General features: G+C 45.7%; 2 protein-coding genes across 2 annotated transcripts; both read right to left on the bottom strand.

Moving 5' to 3' along the window:
* Window positions 1–1,834: 1,834 nt before the first annotated feature.
* Window positions 1,835–2,690, bottom strand: LOC100824383 (non-specific lipid-transfer protein 4). Its single transcript, XM_003568622.4, has 2 exons — window positions 2,250–2,690; window positions 1,835–2,110 (listed from the first exon to the last, which is right to left on the bottom strand). The coding sequence occupies exons 1-2, from the start codon at window positions 2,587–2,589 to the stop codon at window positions 2,094–2,096; spliced, it is 357 nt and encodes a 118-aa protein (XP_003568670.1). The 5' UTR covers window positions 2,590–2,690; the 3' UTR covers window positions 1,835–2,093.
* Window positions 2,691–11,135: 8,445 nt separating this feature from the next.
* LOC100822638 lies at window positions 11,136–17,382 on the bottom strand (the record flags this gene model as incomplete). The annotated part of the gene is made up of 7 exons (XM_003568616.4): window positions 11,136–11,503; window positions 12,577–12,708; window positions 13,480–13,572; window positions 13,654–13,813; window positions 13,990–14,099; window positions 16,007–16,062; window positions 16,629–17,382. Coding segments are annotated over 7 exons (1,323 nt in total), but the record flags the coding sequence as incomplete, so codon positions are not given.
* Between the last annotated feature and the right edge of the window lie 3,077 nt (window positions 17,383–20,459).

Below are 20,459 nucleotides of genomic sequence, written 5' to 3'. Positions count from 1 at the left end.
CTCGAAATCGATTATAGATTAATTCTCGTAACTTTCTGTCAGCTGTTACTGATTTGATCATATCTTTTGATTGGTAAGTCCAATTGAGCTTATTCTTATTTCCTTGGTTAGATAATTTCAATACCTTTCTTTTGCATACTCATACGTATTTTTTGGTTCATCCAATCAAAAGTTAAGGCTGTTTTACTATCACGGACAGAAAGGTGATTTAGGGTTTGAACTTTCAGGAAAAGTTTTAATTTGCTTCCGCGCAATCATTCACCCCCCCTTTGATTGCCTATCTCTATCTCACAATATCTGATTATTCTAAAAAAGAAGTTATATCTGATTCCCGTTGGCCACGATCAGAGTTCGACACAAAAAAAATACAAAACAAAAAAAATATCTCAAAATGGAACCATTTGTTTTGGTTCTGTTTGAAAAATATATTCTAGTTATCTGCAGACTATCCCAATTTTAGTGTCTCCTGTTGGGTTTTGCACAGGGGCCCTAAATTCGTAGCTACGGCCCTGCTTCCACAGGTTCATTTATTTTCTGCCACCATGTGACAAGTTGAGGACCTAATAGAATATGGGGGTCTTGGAATTCCAAACCTAAGATATCTTTATATCTCCCTCCTTTCTTCCTGGATCTATCATTATATAAAAGATAATAATCGTCTTTGGAAACATATTGTAAATCACGAATATGAGGTCTCCAATCCTAATATCTTTGCTCGTGATGATCACTCCGGATCCACCTTCTGGAGAGGAGTGATGTGGGATATCAAAGTTACTAAATTGGGTTACCAATGGACCGTGGGAGATGGTAAATCCATACATTTTTGGGACGACCAATGGTTTGGAGGCTCTACCTTGGCTATTCAATTTTGGGACTTGTATGTTATTTGCAATGAACAATTAGCAACCTTGAGCGAGGTCTGGGATGGAAACACAATATCAAACTTACCCTTAGAAGAGGCTTTCGAGCTATATTACTAGAGCAATTGGGAGTTCTATCTCAAATCTTGTCAAGTGTTAGTTTTTGTGATAGATCACAATCTTTATATGTTGTGGTCAACTTTGTTATGGGTATAACCCCTCTTTATGTTCGTGTGCTTTGGCAAATTAACATCCCCCTAGGATTCATATGTTCTTATGGCTTTTGAATAATAACAAGCCGCTCACCGGAGACAATCTCAGTAAAAGACAGGAGATTGATGATAAACCATGCCTATTCTGCAATGAACCTGAATCTGTGACCCGTCTATTTTTTGATTGTATGGTTGGTATATTGATACTTCAGAATATTCTGAAATTATTCAGAAAACCTTTGATCTGCTCCTTTGCAGAAATGGCTACCTATGGGCAATGTGACAAGAGAAATTGAATTATCAGTATGTTTATTGCTGCTTCTATATATGTGGACTATGTTCCGTAATGACCTGTTGTTTGCTTGTCTTAACTAGCTGAACATACAGGTCCTTTTGAAGCGATTGTTGTTCTTACGAAAGCGAAAGATCTGCAAATCCTGTTGGAGATCAAGGCAACGGAAATTCCCTGATCGCGGTGATCAAGAAAAGGTGCACTTCTCTCTCGGCCCCGGGGACACTTATTCTGAATGACAGAAAGCTCTTCTGAGTAGTTTGCTCGCTTCTTTCGATATGATGTACTTTAGTGCACCTACTCAGACGTTTTTTACTTTCGATATTTCTGCATCTTGGTATGGCCCGTTTTGGGTTTGTAAGTGGAGCTTAAACGACTGTACGTTTCGTTTCGATGAAAATGGAACAGGCCGGGCTTATACCTTTTCTCTAAGAAAAAAAAAGTTGAAGGCCTTGCTGAAGTACGCATGATTATAGAACAAAGAGACGTTCACTCTTATTTAGCACAAACGAAACATTTTTTTTTTCGAAAAAGCACAAACGAAACATGATATACGGTTGGGAACATATTCCCACAAGCACACACGCGCGTAACGATGTTACTACGTACGACAGCCCGCCCGACGTGAGCGGTACCCGTATGCAGGACTCGCTTATTGCCACACAGATTATTAAGCCTTCCACGGCGCCATATATTCATCTTGATCCGTAGCATGCATAGCTTAGCTTATCAGGGCAGCGTGTAATCTGTGAAATATCAAAGAAACTGGATTTAGCATTGCTACAAAACTGAGAACGTACTATATACATTCAGCTAGCTTGAAGCAACAAGGCACTACTAATTTAGCAGATTATTCGTGACAACACATGTGTCAATGGAGCGTACCTCCGCACTTGTAGCCAATGGGGCGGTCGGCCATGTTGCAGCGTTTGGGAATGGTGATCGCGACCTCCGGCTTGATTCCGGCCATGTTGGCCGTGTTGGAGAGCATGACGGCGCACAGGCAACTGGGGCTCTTGCCGATGGTGTGCACAGCCGAGCAGCAGCTACTCGTAGGTGCGGAGTTCGGGTCGTCCGCCGCCGAGATGCACGGCGCCATTCGCAGCGCCATCCGGTCCGGGGAGGACCTCCCGCACTCCCCGGCGGCCTCGGCACCCCCTTCAAGCATGACACCAGCAGTCAGCACCGCGGCCAGGGCAACAAGGATGACCGGCCTCATTGTCATCTCGATCGATCCCTCTGCTTAATTATTTGCTGTGATGATCACTAAACTTATGCTTTGCTTACACTATTAGTCGTCGCTGCTGCCTTCTCCTGCTAGATCGTGCTTCTTATATAGTAGCAGGGTCATGTCCTCGTGGTAAGCATGCACCTCTATCTGGCTCTACCTAGCCGGAAAAAAAATAAAAAAAATAAAAAATAAGAGTGGCAAGCATGCACCTCTTTATGGAGGGAGCACTTGGGATTCGTTGGTCACATTTGTCACACTAGTGCTGATGGTTTGTCCACTTTGGATAACGAATGACGCAGGTTAGCCGGTGGGCTTCTGCCTAGGACAGCACTTCGCGTTGTGGCTCTGCATTCATACATAGTGAACGCGGCATCTCACAAAAGAAATAGTTAACGCGGCAGGCCTGGTGCGCGCGGTTAGGTTAGGCGCGGCGACATCTACTTCGGAGCACTGGTTTGGAGGACATAAAGAATGGCGATGTCGGCAAATGTTGAATAATAGTAGGTAGTTTTAGTACAGATTTATACCAGAAAATCACAATATGAAAATCAAATCAGATCCTATAATGCAGACCAGAAATGCTAAATAGCAGCACTTTCTTGTTTTTTACTCCTCCCTCCCTCTTCGGGGACTTTTCTTAGGTCCTCCATGTACAGTTTCTTTTCATCTAATTGAATGACTGTGTCTTTGCCCTAAAGAAAAAAGCAAACGGCTGAATGCCAGATTTAATTTTACAGCAACCTTTTTTTTCGAAAAGAGGAAAAGATCTCCGGTCTCTGCATCAATCGATACACACAGCCTTTTTTTTTACAGCAACCTAGATATGCTAATTCAGCCTGCGCCTTGGCAGCCACAACAGTCAAAGGGACTTAGACGGACTTAGACTTAGACGGACGGAGACGAGCAGTCACGAGTGAACACTCCTCAAAAATCGTATTGGTATTCTCCTAAGAAGGACCACAATTGATCACCTTGTCATTGATCAGGCCCTTGATTCATGGTCCACTGTTGGAGCTAAAGAGAGCTTTTCTGGAGCTAAACTTTAGAATTCTCTTGTTGATCATATTGACATTCAAGCAACATTATTACCAAGATGGTCTGCCACCTCAACAAGCCACAAATACATCCTTCTGGTGGAAAGATGTTATCAAGCTTCTGTACACTTGCAAACGTTTGGCTGTCTGCAACCTACATAGTGGCAAATCTATTCTCTTCTGGAAGGACAATTGGAAGAATGCCTGTTTACAAACAGCAGTGGCCTCACCTCTTCTCTTTTGCTACAAATCCAAACACCACTGCTTATGACATGATCAGAACTGAAGATCTCAAATGCCAATTCCATCTACCTGATCTGTCTACTACTGCATATGAGCAATTTATTCAGCTTAATGACACCATTCAGAACTGGCCAACTTCAGCAGATAATGATGAATGGACTTACATCTGGAGTAAGAATTCTTTCATACCTACCAAGGCCTATGAGGCTCAAATTGAGCACACTGATTTCTCTGCCAGCTTCCATTGGATATGGGCATCATGCTGCTAGCTCAAACACAAAATCTTCTTTTGGCTACTACTGATTGATAGACTCAACACCAGAGCCATTCTTCAAAGAAGGCAATTTCATCTTCCTACTTACACATGTGTCATGTGTGGAAGTGGAGATATTGAGAAGAGAGACCACCTCTTTTTTGAATGTCCTTTTGCCGATGCTTGCTGGAAATATCTGAACCTACGGTTCCAAGTTAAAGATGACATACACGATAACATCTCTCATCTCAAAGATATTCTTGATATGCATTTCCATATGGAAATTCAGATCCTTGCTGCATGGAGTATTTGGAAGACTCTGAATGACTATATCTTCAACAATGTTCAGCCTAGCTTATATCGCTGCAGGAAAATCTTTATCGAAGAACTCAATCTTGTCTGGCACAGAGCTAAAAGAAAAAGGCTCAAAGGCTTTGAAGCCTGGATAGCTTCCTTTAGATGATTTTTCACTTTTTATTTTGTACATATACTCTTTTTTTCTATTAATTTAATACATGGCAATAGGCTTTTAGCCTATTGTCTCTTTCCCTAAAAAAACATTCAAGCAACATTTAAATGAATTTGGGATTCAGGCTATCAACTCAAACATAAGATTTTTTGTTGGCTGCTCCTCATCGATAGATTGAACACCAGAGCAATGCTCATCAGGAAGAACTTCCACCTGTCATTTTACACTAATGTGCTCTGTCAGCAGAATCTCATGGCATGGAAACTAGAGATCATCTCTTCTTACATTGCCCATTTGCGCTCGCTTTGCTGGCGTTACCTCTGCCCTTAGTTTGCATTAGGGTGAATGTTCACCAAAATCTGATTGAGATCAAGAGGCAGCTTGATGTACCATTCTTCATGGAAATTGCTACCTTGACGTGTTGGAGCATTTGAAAGACTAGCAATGATTTCATTTTTAACAATGTCCAGCCATCTCTCTATAGATGCCGACGTATCTTCATCGAAGAGATGAATCTTATCTTCCATCGAGCCAAAAGAAAGAAATATGCATGCATGGGTGATTGGCTTAGAACTTTTAGATAACCCATTGTATATGTAACGATATACATATTTTAGCAATAAATATTTACAGTAGATCAATTGATCTACTGTCTTTCCCTCAAAGAAAAAAAAAGAGGCGGAGCCAGGATTTGAGTGCGAGGAGGGTGAGAAAGAGAAAGGCATCAATTATACGAGAGATAAACCATTATAACATATAAAGTCTCAATGTAATATATTGATATAAAGCACATCAACAAATGTCTGCGAGCAGGCGAGTATATAACGAAAAATTAAATTTGAATTTCAACGCTAAGAATTGCATTTTTGGCACCTTAAAGCAATCGTCTTGTAAAATTGTATATTGATGGTGTCTTCCTTTCATCTCTGATATTGGAAGCATAACAAACTACACAAAGACAAATTTATTTATTAAATTAAGAGTAAAACGTATCACAAGTCCTAATTCTTTTGCAAAAGCCTCGGCGGATTGGGCCCACATGTTAGGTCAGGATGTGGCTTTGCCATCTTACAGAAACCCCCCCTACGTTTCAGGTCCTTCCGTTTCGCAGTCCCTGGTGTTCTTCTCCCTAGCCCGCACGTCGCCCCCTCGCCTACCCCGGGCAACACCGGCTCTCCCCTTCCCCAACAGCGTTGCCTCCATCTCCCCTCAAGCTCGCCGCCTTCCTCCTTTTCCCGGGCAAGCGCCGCCTCTGTAGAAATTTTCCCTTTTTGCTCTCTCTACGCCTGAGCTTCTCCCTGGCCGTCGGCGCTGAATCCCCGAGCTCCTCCCTGGCCGCCCCGCAGAATCTCGGAGCTCCTCGGCGGGTCCTCGGCGGGCGCTGCGTACTTCCTCGATGACTTGTTTGTCAACTTCGATGAATTTGGTGGAGAGAAACGAGAGCAGAAGAGATAGAAAGAAAGAGACGGGGGAGATGTAGAAAAAGGCAGGAGGTTTTTAGCAAAAGTGTGTCCAGCTTGGCACCTGACATGTGGGCCCAAATAACCATGCGTCCGAACCACAATACGACCTATGTTGAAGCACTTATGAAACTATTAGGATTAAAATATACAGGTTCAAAGAAATAGGACTAACTTGGGATCTTTGTGAAAGAATTAGGGCGTGTGATGCAATTTACTCTTAAATTAACTTGTTAACATATAGAAGAATTTAAACAGATAGATTGATCAAAAATAGAAAAGAAATTCACAAGTAATGAGAGGTTGGGAGATTTGGTGGTGAAGTGATGAATGAAATAATATAAGAAACGAGGTACCGGTTCTGCAGCAGGATTGCACTATCCAGCGACTAAGCGAGGCAGCAACCAATCGCCAACTAGCAAAATTGCAAAAGCACCAGCTAATAGAGCTGGGGAATTGATGATCTAAAAAAAGGAGGGAAAGAGGATCGGAGGGAAGCGAGGAGACTGAACGCAGGAACCACCGAAAGACATGAAGTAAATCGAGCCATCCGCCGAGGCCTCCAGCTGCAAACGTGCAGCTAGCTAGCTTATGAACCTTTGCTTATTAGGCTTTCCCCCTTAGGTACTTAGTAGGAGTAGTAGTGTTAGCTTTCCCCCTTGGGTACTTAGTAGTAGTACTTCTTAGGATACGGATTTTTGGTTCCCATATCCAGGAGTCTCGGAATGGCCTTCCAATCATCGTTTACCTTTTTCACATGTTTTCAGGGTCAGGCCACAGCTTTTTGTTCCAATATAACGTATTGAACAGTAGAGCGTACTGGGCTGGCCGGCCCAAATAAGGGTGGTGGGAACATTCAAAATTCTCGTAGGAGTGTTGGGGTTCCGCCTGGAACATACGAGCCCAGCTCGGTGAGCTGGACCGAGCCCACGGCGAGCCGAGCCAGCTCGGCCCGAGCTCGTCTTTTTTTCGACCGGACCGAGCCGAGCCCACGAAAACGGCTCGTGAAATCTTCGGGCCGAGCCGAGCCAGCTCGCGAGTTTGGCCCACCTCCCGATTCCCCAATCGATTCAGGCCCAGCCCGGCAGGAATACCACGCGAGTTAGGTCAAGTCCCGACTCGGTCGTCCTCGTCCCGTTCGTTCCCCAATCCCCACCCCGAGCGAGCGAGCTCGCAGCCGCCGCTGCCCGCAAGTCGCCCACCGCCGCAGCCGCCGCACCCCGAGCGAGTTCGCTCGCAAGCAGGCACCCCCGACCACGCGCTCGTGCCCGCTGCCGCTGCCGCCGCACGCAGCTCAGGGCACGAGCTAGCGCCGGGCGCCGGCCGCCGGCCCACCGCCATGGAGAAGGACCAGCCTGCGAAGGAGAACGCTGCTGCTTGCTGCTGTGCTGCTGTTGTGCTGCTGCTGAACGCTGCTGTGCTGCTGGCCTGCTGCTGACGCTGCTACTGCCAGCTGATCGCTGCTCTGCCGTCTGGACCGAGCCAGACCGAGCCAGCCCGAACTGGGTGTCGGGAGCTCGGCCAAAATGACTCGGCAGGTTTTCGGGCCGAGCCGGGCTCAGCTCGCCGGCGGCGAGCTCGGGCCGAGCCGAGCCGGCTCGGCGTCCACCTAGAGTTGGAGGTGCGGACTGTTTTTGGAGTGGCACATCGGTGTCCCGATGGATCTCTTGGGCCGGTCCACCTCAAGTCAACCCCCGAGCCAATGATTTGCACTGATATTTTGACCCAAAAAAACACTGAGATTTTAAACGAGATCATCTGCGGGCGCTATTTCCATCCATCAAATTTTAGAGCATGTCCATCAATAGGTGGCTAAGACATGAACTAAGAAGACTAGGGTCAAATTTCAATCAACTGAGAAGAAGCTACTAAACCGAAAATCAACAAGCCGAGCCAAAAAATTTACGGGAACAAAAAGCGGGAACTACCGAAAAATAGATCCAACAAAAATTGTAAACCCAAATCAAGGCCAGACCTGGAGCTACTTGATTGATACAAAGATGAAAAAAAAAACATCCGGAAGCAAAACTGGGCACGGAGGCAACAGCTCCTCATCCGCCGACGACAGGCCTTCCTCCTCCCTGGCACCTGTGCCTCCTCCAGAGCTCCGGCGACGAGATCTTCTAGGGGGATGGCCGCGGCCACGGGATGTATGGCCAGTGGTGAGGAGGGCCGCTGGCGACCGGATCCCGTTAGGTGGAGAGACGCCGCTATCGGATCCACGAGGAGGGTGGCCGCGACCATCCCGCGAGGAGGAGGGCCGCCACCCCCGCGCGTAGAGCTCGCGCCTTGGCGCGGAGCGGGGCTTCGTGTCGCTCTTCACGCACAGCGGTGACATGCTTGGCGGCGCGGGCGGCACCGGGGGCACACCGAGCGCGAAGCTGCCCGTGCGCGTCGCGGGTGGCTAGGACCGTCGGATCTAGAGTGGGCGCACGGAACGATGTCTGACCGGGGACGGAATCCGGACTGGGATTCGCCTCCCTGCGCTCCTCCGGCTCTGGCAGGAGTTGTGGCCGCCACTTGCCGGGATGCTAGCGCACAGCGTGGCCCGCGGCCCCGGCTGGTGCCTCGCCGGGGGTGGCGGGCGGTGGTGACGGACCGGCAAGCGTTCTCGAAGGGGGTAGGTCGTCCAATGTTTGGTTGCAGAGCGGGGTGGAATGGTATGGAACGATTCAGTCCCTATAGGAATGGAACAGAACTGTTATACTTCTTCATATTCTACTAACCAAACACCTAGAAATAATGATTCCAGTTGGAAACATATGATTTGTTTTGAGAAATGGGATGGTTAGAGAAACATATGATTCCTACGTTTTTGAGAAATGGGATGTTTAGAAGAATATTCACTTTTGAGAAACTAAATGGTTCCATTCCACTTTCTCTATTCTATGAACCAAACACAAGAACCATCTTACTTTTTGGAACCATTTCATTAAATTCCACTTCATCTCCTCAACCAAACACCAAGTAAAGGAAGCCAAAGCATGCAACCTGTGCCGATCCAGGTGGTATGCATTGCGCATAGCTGGACCGAAAGGCCATCACCTACCACGATTTAATGCAAGACAATGACCCCTTTCTTGTGGTTCTAGGTCCTAGGAAGCCTTAAGCTATCATCTACTCCCTCCGTCCCGTATTAATTAACTTTATATTACATGTATCTAGACGTTTTTTAAGCATGGATACGGATATATTTGGACGAATTTGAATCACTTAATATGTGACGGAGGGAGTAGAAAAAAAAATTCTCAGTTAGATTATCTTCGAAGCCCATTCTTTTTCTCGTTGGTACCAGGAAGCACCGAAAGAGGCGCTTCCCGAGCTTCTCGGTATCCCGCGAATCGCTTTTCTCCTGATTTACAACCAAATTGCCCTTTCCCGAATCGATTCTCCGTCCCTGCCTCTTCCCAATCGCTCGCCCCTGCCTCTTCTCCTGAGTGACGGCGCCAGGACCACGCACCTCCCCTCCCCATGTAGATCCAAGCCCACACCAGGATGGGACCGCCGACTGGCATCCTCCAGTGAAGATACCTCACCGGAGCATCTGCCCCGCCACCGAGTTCCTCCGTCGCCGTCGGTCGCTGATCTGCAACTGTCTTCTTCCGAGCACCTGCAAGAGATGCCCAGATACCATGATGCATGGGCAACGGGACCTAATAGGAATTTTCGTAGGCTATCTAACTGACGCATGCATATACCGGGAGATATATGAGGTTGTTCTTTGAGTGCCCAGTTGCACGCTCTCGTAATCTCCCCAGGTCATATTGTGCGTGGCCGGTTGACGAGGTTGAACCCTAGCCGCCAGAAGCAAGAATTTTTTCGGTTTCCCTCGTCTTCGATCACCGATTTGGCATTGGATGACGAGGGGAACCATAGATCAACGTATGGTTGTTGTTTGTGTACATTCTTTGTGAAGTTTTGTGTCCTCGCGGCGGTGTTCGGCAGAGGAGGCGACGTCGTATAGAATAATGGTATGCCGGCTCCATCCTCTTCCGGGCGTAATCAACTTGATTTACTTCATGGAGCTAGTAGATCTCGTGGTTAGTTTTTTCTCGTTATTTTGGTTTTCTTTCTCGTCGGTTCGGTGACGAATCAGCGGTTCGACAACCTGCCTTGCAAGGAGTGTGTCCTCGGCCGAAGTCTGTTCAACGATCTTAGATTCTCATCGGTTGCGGTGAGCGACTCAAGCGGCTATTTAAAACCTACGAGGTTAGTCCAACCTATGCAGATCTGGTCTTCTGCAATTTCATCACTAGAGATATGGAGAAATTTCAAGATACAACTGACGGATTTAGAATTTTTACATCAAATAACTTTTAGTTTCATTAGTGATCTTTGTTGTCGATTTTTGTTTCAGTTTCTCGATCCTGTGTACTCTGCTTATTGATTCAATAAAGCCGAATGTTTCTAAAAAAAAGGCTAGCTAACTGACTACTCCCTCAGTTCCAAAACACAAATCATATAGATTTGTGCACTTGTACCAAGATAACTCTCGTTTTTAGTGCCTGACCACTCATATTGGATTAATAATAAATAGATGTGAGTAGTTATTGGTCGGATGCGGATACCAAGAGAAAAATGAGGTGTGTTTTGGAACAAATGAGAAAAATCTATATGAGTTGTGTTTTGAAATTGAGGGAGTAGCTCTGGCATGGAACTAAAAGCCGGCAGCAGGACAAAAGAAGAAAATAGTATTTTAAGTTAGAATCACACTGCGTTTTCATCGGAATTCGCAGGTTTCCCTAACATCACTCATGCGCCATCTTGGCGCTATGAGATTGGAGGAACCTTGGGTTCGCCTCTACGCATCTAGACCTTGTGGTCTTCATTGGCAACGCTATTGCGGAGATGCTATGTCGTAAGAAAATAAAGGTACGATGATTCTTCCTCTACCGTGGTTAGGAAAGTCAAGTTTGCAGCCCACTGGTGGACTAGGCTTAGTTTTCTTAATAAAACAACAGCATTTCATGCTCCTTCCGATTCACTTATGATTCACAATAAGTGCCACCAGTTTAGTAGAATTATTATGGATCCGAGGCCATGATGACCTTCCATAGAAAATTTGAAACCGCTATGACCAATACCAGAAGCTTTAAGTTCATAAGATCAGTTAATGGTCCAAAAAAATATATTCCAGAATTGGGTTACATCCGGTTACAAAGGAAAAGAACTAAATGATTTCATACAATTGTACTAACAAAAAACGACCTGACCGTGCATCAATTTGATGCAACGGAGAACAAAATGCATTCTTGACATCTGGTGCTAGTAGCATTTTGCATATTCTGAAAAACAATGATACCGAAAGCTCAACTATGTACTCCTACTGTGTAATTTAGAAGATTCGAGCCTTCAAACGTTAATGAGGCTTGGCAACAGGAAATTGGAGCTTCAAAATATGGGCAAAACGGACCCTTCGATGACTGGCGCTTCATTGATCCGGCAAGGTCTGCACGACAGGAAAACAATACCATCAAGCAAATAACCTGTCTAAAAATTTACGGTAAGTATTAAGAAACCCTTACTTTTGGAACTTTGTTATCAAAAACCACAACTCTTGAAATTTTTATTACATAACCACAACTGTTGTGCTAATCGTTTAAGAGAAACCCGTAATTTGGCAATCAGGCAGGTTAACCACAGATCTGACTAGTGGGGGCCCACACATCATCCTCTATACCTCAAATAAGCATGGTTTTTGCTTGCCTGGTCCAGAGTCTGCCCGGTTCAACTCCAGTTCAGGCCCAGCTAAACGCTGGGGTAGGATTCTACGGACAATATAACTACGTTTGGAGCATACACCATGGCCAGAGTACTAATTGAACTGTAAATATCAAGGCTGTGGCTGTCTACGACCTTGGGTACGGCCTCATGGGACCTGGCAAATTTGATCATTTTGGCTCACTTTACTTTGTAATGGCAAATGATCATTTGAGCACAAGTGGGGCAAATTATCAAACCCTCAGATAGTCAGATCTCTACCAGCAAAAAAAGCAGTTGCTCTTGCACATTTTTACTTATTTACTTTTAGATCCAACTCATCGTTTGCTGTTCTATTGTAGAAATATATTAATTCCAATTATTATTTTGCAATTATGGAGTCAGAAAGGATACTCCAAAGTAGCAAAAGTGAAGTGCCTCCAGAAAGTCACAGAAATGCCAAACAGAGTTTTAATATTCAAATCCCACGATTTGTTCTGGTTCAATTCATCTAAATTTGGCTGATGTGGAAATACTATTTGCAGATACAAAAACCCTTCAAGGATGCCCTAGGAGTAAGAATAGAGGCTCATTCCTCTTCTAGAATTGTGTTGGGGAAGTTGGGTCATATTCTGCCCTTTTTGCCATCTTCAAGTCCTTAATGTTTCTAGGATGTCATTTTCACGGACTATTTTTCACACATCCAGGGAAGTCTAGCATGCTCAAAACAGACAATGGTAACTTAGTATTCAGATGTGCAATTTCCAACCATGGAAACACGCATGTTTGCAAAGCAAATCACAGGTAATGGCAAGCACTTACCAGGCCAAGAGCTTCTGCAACAGTTCTCAAATTACCAGTAGAACAGATGCTCCTGTATAGAGATAGAAGGTGAATCCTCTCGGCAACTTGCAAATTCTTTTTTAGTCCACCAGCAACCATTTCCATTTCAGCCTGCAGATGGCAAGACAAAAGAGCTTGCATAAATTATGTTTTTCCACACGAGGATAGCGATAATAGCATTGAAAAATGCAACATCATAATCCCTGAATTATTTTCTATTTAGGTTATTTGCATATGAACAAGAAAGTAACTGAGAATATTTTTTTCATGTAATAGTAATGATGATTAATAAATACTCCCTCCGATCCATATTAATTGTCTCAAATTTGCCCAAATATGGATGTATCTATGCTTAAAAAGCGTCTAGATACATGCAATATTTTGACAATTAATATGGATCGGAGGGAGTAGCATTTATCTTCATGAAATCAACGATGTGGTGAGCCAGCTCAGGTAACCAAAGCCAAGTTCTAAGGGCTAGTTTGGTTAATCCCAACCGGATGGGGATCAAGGGGGAATGTGGGGATCGTAGTTCAGTTTTCCACCAATCCCCCTCAATCCCCTCTAATACTGGCAGGGAACTCTGAAACCGAACAAGGACTAAGGGGAACTTGTGTAAAGCCTCAAAGCCAAACACACTACAAACTAACTCTTGGTCCCTGCAGGATAAACCCTGGAAAACTATATCAACTCAACTGAGCTTTCGTCCCCAGCTCACTCAAAATTATCCATCTTGATCTCAGAGTTACAATAGTTATCCCTTGGGTTATATGCTGTCAACACATCATGTAGGAGGCCACTTGGCCAACAATTTAGGGCTATATGTGGGATGAAAAGTAGATTGAAAGCAGAAAATAGTAAGCTCAAAAATCAAATACATACAGAATTCTCTTCTGGGGGAAACACATGATGAATTCTGCAAATATTCATGAGCTCATCTAGAGCTTCTGCTCGTTTTCCTTGAATCTCCAGAGCCTGCAGGCAATGAAAAGATAGAAAACATGACTGATACATATACAAGACTGTACACATGCCTAAAACTATATAAATCCATACCCACGATTGCAAGAGGCACCCACGTGTGCGAGCAGCAACTGCTGCACAAACAAGTGTGGCAGCACGGATCTTATCCAGCCCAATATGTCTTGCAAGACCAGCAAGAAACATTCTTGGATTCTCTCCATTGATTTGTGCTGCTCCTATGTCTTGTGCTGTTCTTTATTAAGAACAAAATATCACGACCGTGCAGATCGAGTAGGCAATAGATTAAAACTAAATCATTAAGAGAAAATAAGCACAATTTACAACTCCTTTCGTAGCAGATATTTCCCAGGAAGAGCTGAAAACATATAATATGAAACCGAAAAAATGTTGGGCTGAAACAACACACACCTGCTACAATCATCCAGAACAAAGTTTACTGTTGCCCTAAAGAATGAATCACGGGAATTCTCTGCATCGAATGAGACCTTTACACCTGATATCTTGCATAATTGCCTGAGCTGAATTCAAAAGCAAGGAGTGATTAAGGTAGTAAGAAGGCATGTTAGACAAACCATAGCATTATTCCAGAGACATTTCTGGTGCACCAAAGTTTGCCAGTATAAACCATTAACAATAATATTTGCATATTTCAGAATCCTTCCTTTAAAGCATATTGTTAAAATAGTTATGCTGATTTATGTAACAAATCAATGCAGTGGCTAACACATGTTGTTGAATAAATAATAAATGCATAGAAGGTGGCAGTGTTGTGATGAATGTTTCATGTGGGGAAATACCTACAGGAGAAGACATGTGTCAGTTAGTGTTGTGATAGAGCTGTCGGTGCTCGTGTTACCCCAGTCTAGTGCATCCGCATGTTGAGTCGTAATCAGCTTGTAGCTGCTGTTTGCGTTTATAGGGATTAACTAGTACTACCTCCGTCCAACAAAAGATGTCTCAAGTTTGTCAAAATTTGAATGTATCTAGACATTACTTAGTGTATAGATGCATTCAAATTTAGTCAAAGTTGAGACATCTTTTGTTGGACGGAGGGAGTAGAAGACTTCATAAAAAGAAAATGATTGTTAGAGACATATCAAGAGGTCATGGCTCTTCCGCACAGATCGATTGGAGGAGAAGCATTAGGTGCGCTATTTATTGCAGGCCTTTAAGAAGACATACAGTATGATATGCAAATCGTGGAACAATGCGACCTAGAGAAAGCTATGAGTTTAGCATGTGCATATTAAAAGAAGAACAGCAAGCAACGTGGTACAGGACGTGGGACTCCAATGAACCGCTTCACAACAATGACTGCTTCCAGAGCAACGACTGGCAACACTACAACGAATACCACAGTGCAAGGGAATCCAACAAGGACCTTCCACAAACCGACTCCCACAGAGATGGCGGAAAGCTGGGCAACGATTGAAGAAGGAACAGAGCTGGTAATTTCATTGTATGCGGTGTCGGAAATTTCCACCAGCGATACAATGTGCTTGAAGGTTGACATAAATGGGCACAAGTTGCTGGCCTTGGTTGACTCTGGATCCATGGATAACTTTGTGATGTGGTACAGCAGATCGGGCTCCCGCTCCAACCGGCACGTGACGGATTTCGGGTGACAGTAACCAATGGTGATCGACTCACCAGAACCGGCATATCTTGCGCCTTGGGTCTGCACAGAGCGGCATTCACAACGGATTGGGATCACAGCCCTTAGGAGGCTTTGACGTGATGCTGGGAACACCAGCACTTACTGGTTAGGAATATTACCTCATAGTTACGAAAGTATCAATTAGTAAGAATGTAAGACTAGATCTTATTGTTAGGGGCTAACCATTTCTATATAAAGAGGGGCGCCGCACCATCCATGGGAAATCAATCAATGAAAGAAGTATTTATACTTTTTATTGTTTAGTTTTTCTCTGGAGTAGTCTCATTTACCATATAGTATGATCTATGTAGTAACGATCGTAACACTACATGTCTATTTGTCAGGCTTCACTCCTGGTTTCTGGGGAGAAGCTGGAGAAGCCAGATCCAGAAAAACTGGACGTGAATTTTATTAAGTTGGAGGGAGCAATTCTGGGTAGCTTCACAGTCTCCTAGCTTTGTACCAAAACAGGAAAAGTAGATTCTTCCAGACTTTGAAACCAGAGCTCGGACAGACAAGGCGCAAGATCAGGCAAGAAGTGTATATGCTAACAACACCAACCAATAGAGTGGTTTGAAATCCATATCCATATTAAAGTGCTAAAACAGTAAGAACATTATCTAGAAGACCAGGCCGTTCTATCAGATTGTCCCTGAATGCTGACCTACCTGCTGCAGACAGCATATAGTACAAATAGGATGCTAGCGCTTCTCAGATTCAAAGATAGGAAGTGATATAGTGTCTGAAATTAACAGGTAAAAAACTAACTTGAATCGCATCATCATATCTGTAATCCCTCCCTGCGATCCTATTGTCAATGATTGCTGGAACACAGAAAGATTTAAAGATTTGAGATATGAAACAGTATGTGAAGTTCTCGTGAGTATGATTAGATCAAAGTTATAATACAAGAAATTGCATTTGCATTTGACATGGCTTGGTCTTGAATTGTGAATGAAGTATGACAAGGAACAAAGAAACTTGGTTAGCAGCAATTCCTCATTCAGTACTATATTTCTACCAATGCTAACATCACATTCCTATCAATGCCGAATGGACTCCAACCAAAACATAACTTGTTTTGCTATTAGCAGAACTCGCTTCTGTTATAAGCCTATTAATTAAGTGAAAGTAATGACCAAAACAAATAAAACAGTGTTAGTAGAACCTCATGAATCCCACATTCTAGCCTTTTACCACTTTTCGACAAGGATAAAATTATTAGGAAGTTCGTAATTACCATTTTCTGTTTGATATACTTATTTTATTTGCAAGGCGGGACACATTCAGTATTCATATTTACTTCATGTGTAATCTACAAACAAAAAAATTAGCATAGCAAAACAACATGCCAGTGTGAAAGTAGTTTCAGATATTTGCAGGGATTCACCTCGGACCAATCTATTGACCAGTCTCGCCCACTTTTCGGTCTCCTGCCCCAGCTCCATCACCTCCGTTTCCATCTCCGGCCACCACTCTGGGACCCTTGCCTGTGGTTCCCTCCTCCTGACTTCCTTTGCTGGCTCCCGGACGCGACTGGCCGGAGTCGTCGTAGTTGACGGCAGAGCGACCACCACCTCCTTCCCTCCCAAGCTCCGGTCCCTCTTCGTCACCACAGCTCCACTTTCCGGTCTATCCCACCAGCCCCGCCACCATAGCTGGCGCCGCGAAGCCTGTGAGACCAGCCCCAGCAACGCCCACGCTGCGGCGGAGAGGGCGAGAGACCATAGAAGGGCGGAAGCGAGGAAGCGCAGCGAAGAGCGGCGGAAGGTCAGAACCACGCGGTCACTGCTGACGACGCGGACGGAGGAGCGGAGGTCGCTGTAGGCCTCGTCGGCCTCCGCGACAAGGCGCTGGAGTCGCAGCTCAGCCCGGCGGCGGAGGCGCCAGATCTCCGACTCGAGGGCGCCGAAGCCGTCGTCGGGGGTGGGGATGGGGGTGGGGGTGGAGGTGGGAGTGGTCTTGCTGCGGGAGCGGACGGGGCTAGGGTTGATTCCGCGGAAGCGCCGGGCGAAGGCTGAGGTGATGACGGTTCGGCGGCTGCGGGACAAGTAGCGTTGGGGGAGCGATGGAAGAGACGGAAAGGAGACAGAGGTTGTGGCTGCTATCGCCGGCGATGAGGCCATGGCAATATGGCATGAGGTTCAGTGATAAGAGAAGGCAGTGCGTCCGAAGAAGGGTTTTCTCTTTCTTGGGGAGTAAAATGCATCCGCAGTCGTTTAATTCGAATTTGGTACTCGAACTTAGATTTTGGACGTTTTTAGGATTAAAGTATCTGAAGTGACTAATATACGATCATTTTATATCTCTGTACCCTCCGCGAAGTGGTATCTTCTAATCTGGACCGTCAATTAACCAACGGTTTAGATCTGCCTGCGTTTCTCTCTCTGACACACGGGGTCAGCCTGTCAGGAGGCCGCCCTTCCTCTTGGCCGAGCCCTGGCCGACCTCCACAGGCCGTGCCGCCGCCCGCGCCCCTGGCCACCCGTGTGCCTGGGATGCCTCCTCTTTGTCGACGATGCCTAGGATGGTCGCAGCACTTCTCCAGCCACTCCACTCCTCTTTGACGAACCGAACCAAACCACCGTGTCTGCTCTCCACGGCTCCACGCACAGGAGGCATAGAAGACACGCTGCTGGATGTTGGAGGTGGAAGACGACTAACAGGCGGGCCCCGGTTGTCAGAGAGAAAGAAGCACGGGCAGATCTAAGCCGTTGGTTAATGACGATCCAGATTAAAAGATACCCCTTAGCACGCGTATAGGTGTATAAAAGGACCGTATAGTAGTCGCTTAAGGTACTTTAGTTCCTGAAAACACACAAAATCTAAGTTCGAGGACCAAATAGCACATGCTCTTCAAGTTAAGAGACCGCGTGTGTATTTTACTCTTTCTTCAGAGCGGAGTTCGCCTATCGCAAACCTGAAAAAAAAATCCTCTACGACCTAACTCGTTCCCTCGATAAGCTGGACCACATCGATTTATCAACACTTGGCAAACTGAATCTCAAAGCAATCGACCCCCCACTAACCGCGATTCCTGGTTATCAAATCGTTAGTTTGTTTCCATGTTTACCAAAATCCCGATTCCCACGTCGGAGCTCTTTCCCTGCCATTTCATATTCCTGCCGTTTCATCTCCCTGTGACGGTTCGGCAAGATCCTGACGACGCAGCAAGATGGCCGTCAAGCAAGACGACGGCACCACGGCAAGCGACGCCGGAACGGACATGGCAGCCTCTTTGTCGGATCCTTCTCTTCCACGGCTCCTGCACCCATGGTTAGTGCACTAATAGTATACATCTACAACACTTAGTGTCCTGGCTGCCCAAACCCTTCCTCTTCTTGCAATAAAGTAACACATGTTTGCAGGCTGCTAATCAAAATTCACATATTCAGCAATACTTCCTCTCGGTGCACCTTATACGCCAAATGCCACGTTTTTTTTTATTTTGCACACGCACGCATTTCTTACTTTAACGCATCTTTAGCAATCCTTCCCCGCGTCTAGATTGTTGTCGTTGTTTTAAGCAGATATTCACCAATATTTTCACTAATTCTACATTGTTGTGGTTGTTTTTTTAATGAAAACAAGGACAAGAATTTAGAATAGGAGGAACTAATCTCTAAACAATCTATTACTATCTACTTCATTAAATTACGAACGGTGATGGTTTAGGATTTTTCGTCAAAATTATAACGGTTGCCACTAGAGGAAAAAAAAACCGTCCGATCCAGATTCTGCACTCCTCTCGCAGAAAAAAAAACGCCGAGCGCGCCTCCTCGCTCCTCGCCGCCACGTCCGATCCAGACTCATCCTCGCTCCTCCTCCTCGTCCTCCGCTCCTACTCGCCGGCCCGAGCGCGCCTCCTCCTCGCTCCTCCGTCCTCGAACTCCCCCTCTCCTCTTCGAAGCTCCCTCCTCCCGATCCGAATCTAACAAGCCCGCACGACGGCACCAGCGCCTCTTCGCCAGACAAAATCTTCTCCGAGTTGAACTCTACACGAGCAATTGCTACAAAGCTCTGCCCATGCCTCCGTCTTGCCAGAACCGCCCGAGTCTGGGAAAGGGATGGGAACGGCCGACGGGAGACAGTGAGTCAAGGGCTCGAACGACTCCTTCCGTGGCCAGAGGACAGGGGAGACGATCTACAGGTACCGGTGTGCGTGCGGGCGCAGAAGTCTCCGCCGCCACGGGAGTCGCCGCCGGCGACGCGTCCAGGGTATCGTCGGCCATTGTAGCACGAGAGGGGCGGAGAGAGACGGCCGGGTGGAGAGATCTGAGAGGGAAAGGTCACCGCTTGCTGGCCTCGTGCTCGTGCAGATCAAGAGGCCGCCATGGGGAGGATAGGGACAAGGCCACCAAGCTGCAGATCGGGAGGATTGGAAGGGGTGGGCTCGGCCTGGAGAGGAAGAAGCAAAAGAGAAAATAGGATGGACCGCTGCGGGACTGAGCCAGACACAGAGAGGAGATGGGCTGAGAAATGTACAAAAAAAATAAAAAAGATAAACATGCTGTGTTGTGCCGGTGGGCTCGAGGCCAAGGCATGACCCATTTATTATCGTGATGGGCTGAGCCCGCAATGAGTCGGGCACGGTTGGCTCGCTGTCTTTAAAAAAAACCCGCCCTCTTGGCCAGCTATGCTCGAGAGGTTAATCGGATCGATTCGGTTGCCTCGGTGGGATTAAAATATGGACTGGTGGGCTGTTTTTTTTTTTCTAACAACGCACGGGCACCCTGTACCAATAGAATTTTCTAAAAAAAAAAAACTAATCTTTTTCTACATGCCTACATTCTTGCTTTAAAGAATATTCAGCAACAAATTCCAAACAAGACTCGCAGAAAATGGAGGAGCCCGCCCTAATAATTAGGTGTAACACCCCAGCCCCCAAGTTAGTCCTTGACAAGTCTCTAGGCTCAAGACTGACCCCACATGCGTAGGTTCTTTTTGGATGGGCTATAAAAAAAAGGTACACCTTGTTGATGTGTTCTGTCAATCCTATTAAACTTAGGCCAAGCTATCATAAACAACACCCCCCCCTCCCACATGTACGTTACGATCTCTTATATCTCAAGACTAGGACTAAATTAGTCTTTTCAGGGGCACTTTGTGCTCACTCACACGTTTTCTGGAGAAACTTCTCGATCGGTCGCCCATTCGAATGGCCTACCTAAAAGAAAGGTGCACCTTGTTGATATGAGTATTCTATCAATTTTATTAAGTT

The sequence above is a fragment of the Brachypodium distachyon genome, chromosome 2 (assembly GCF_000005505.3).
Source record: "Brachypodium distachyon strain Bd21 chromosome 2, Brachypodium_distachyon_v3.0, whole genome shotgun sequence".
Lineage (NCBI taxonomy): Eukaryota > Viridiplantae > Streptophyta > Magnoliopsida > Poales > Poaceae > Brachypodium > Brachypodium distachyon.
The sequence above is the reverse complement of the archived record's forward strand: the minus strand, read 5'-3'. Positions and strand labels throughout refer to the sequence as shown.

Excerpts from the sequence above, each read along its gene's own strand:
- LOC100824383 (XM_003568622.4), bottom strand. The coding sequence starts at position 2,589 with ATGACAATGAGGCCGGTCATCCTTGTTGCCCTGGCCGCGGTGCTGACT.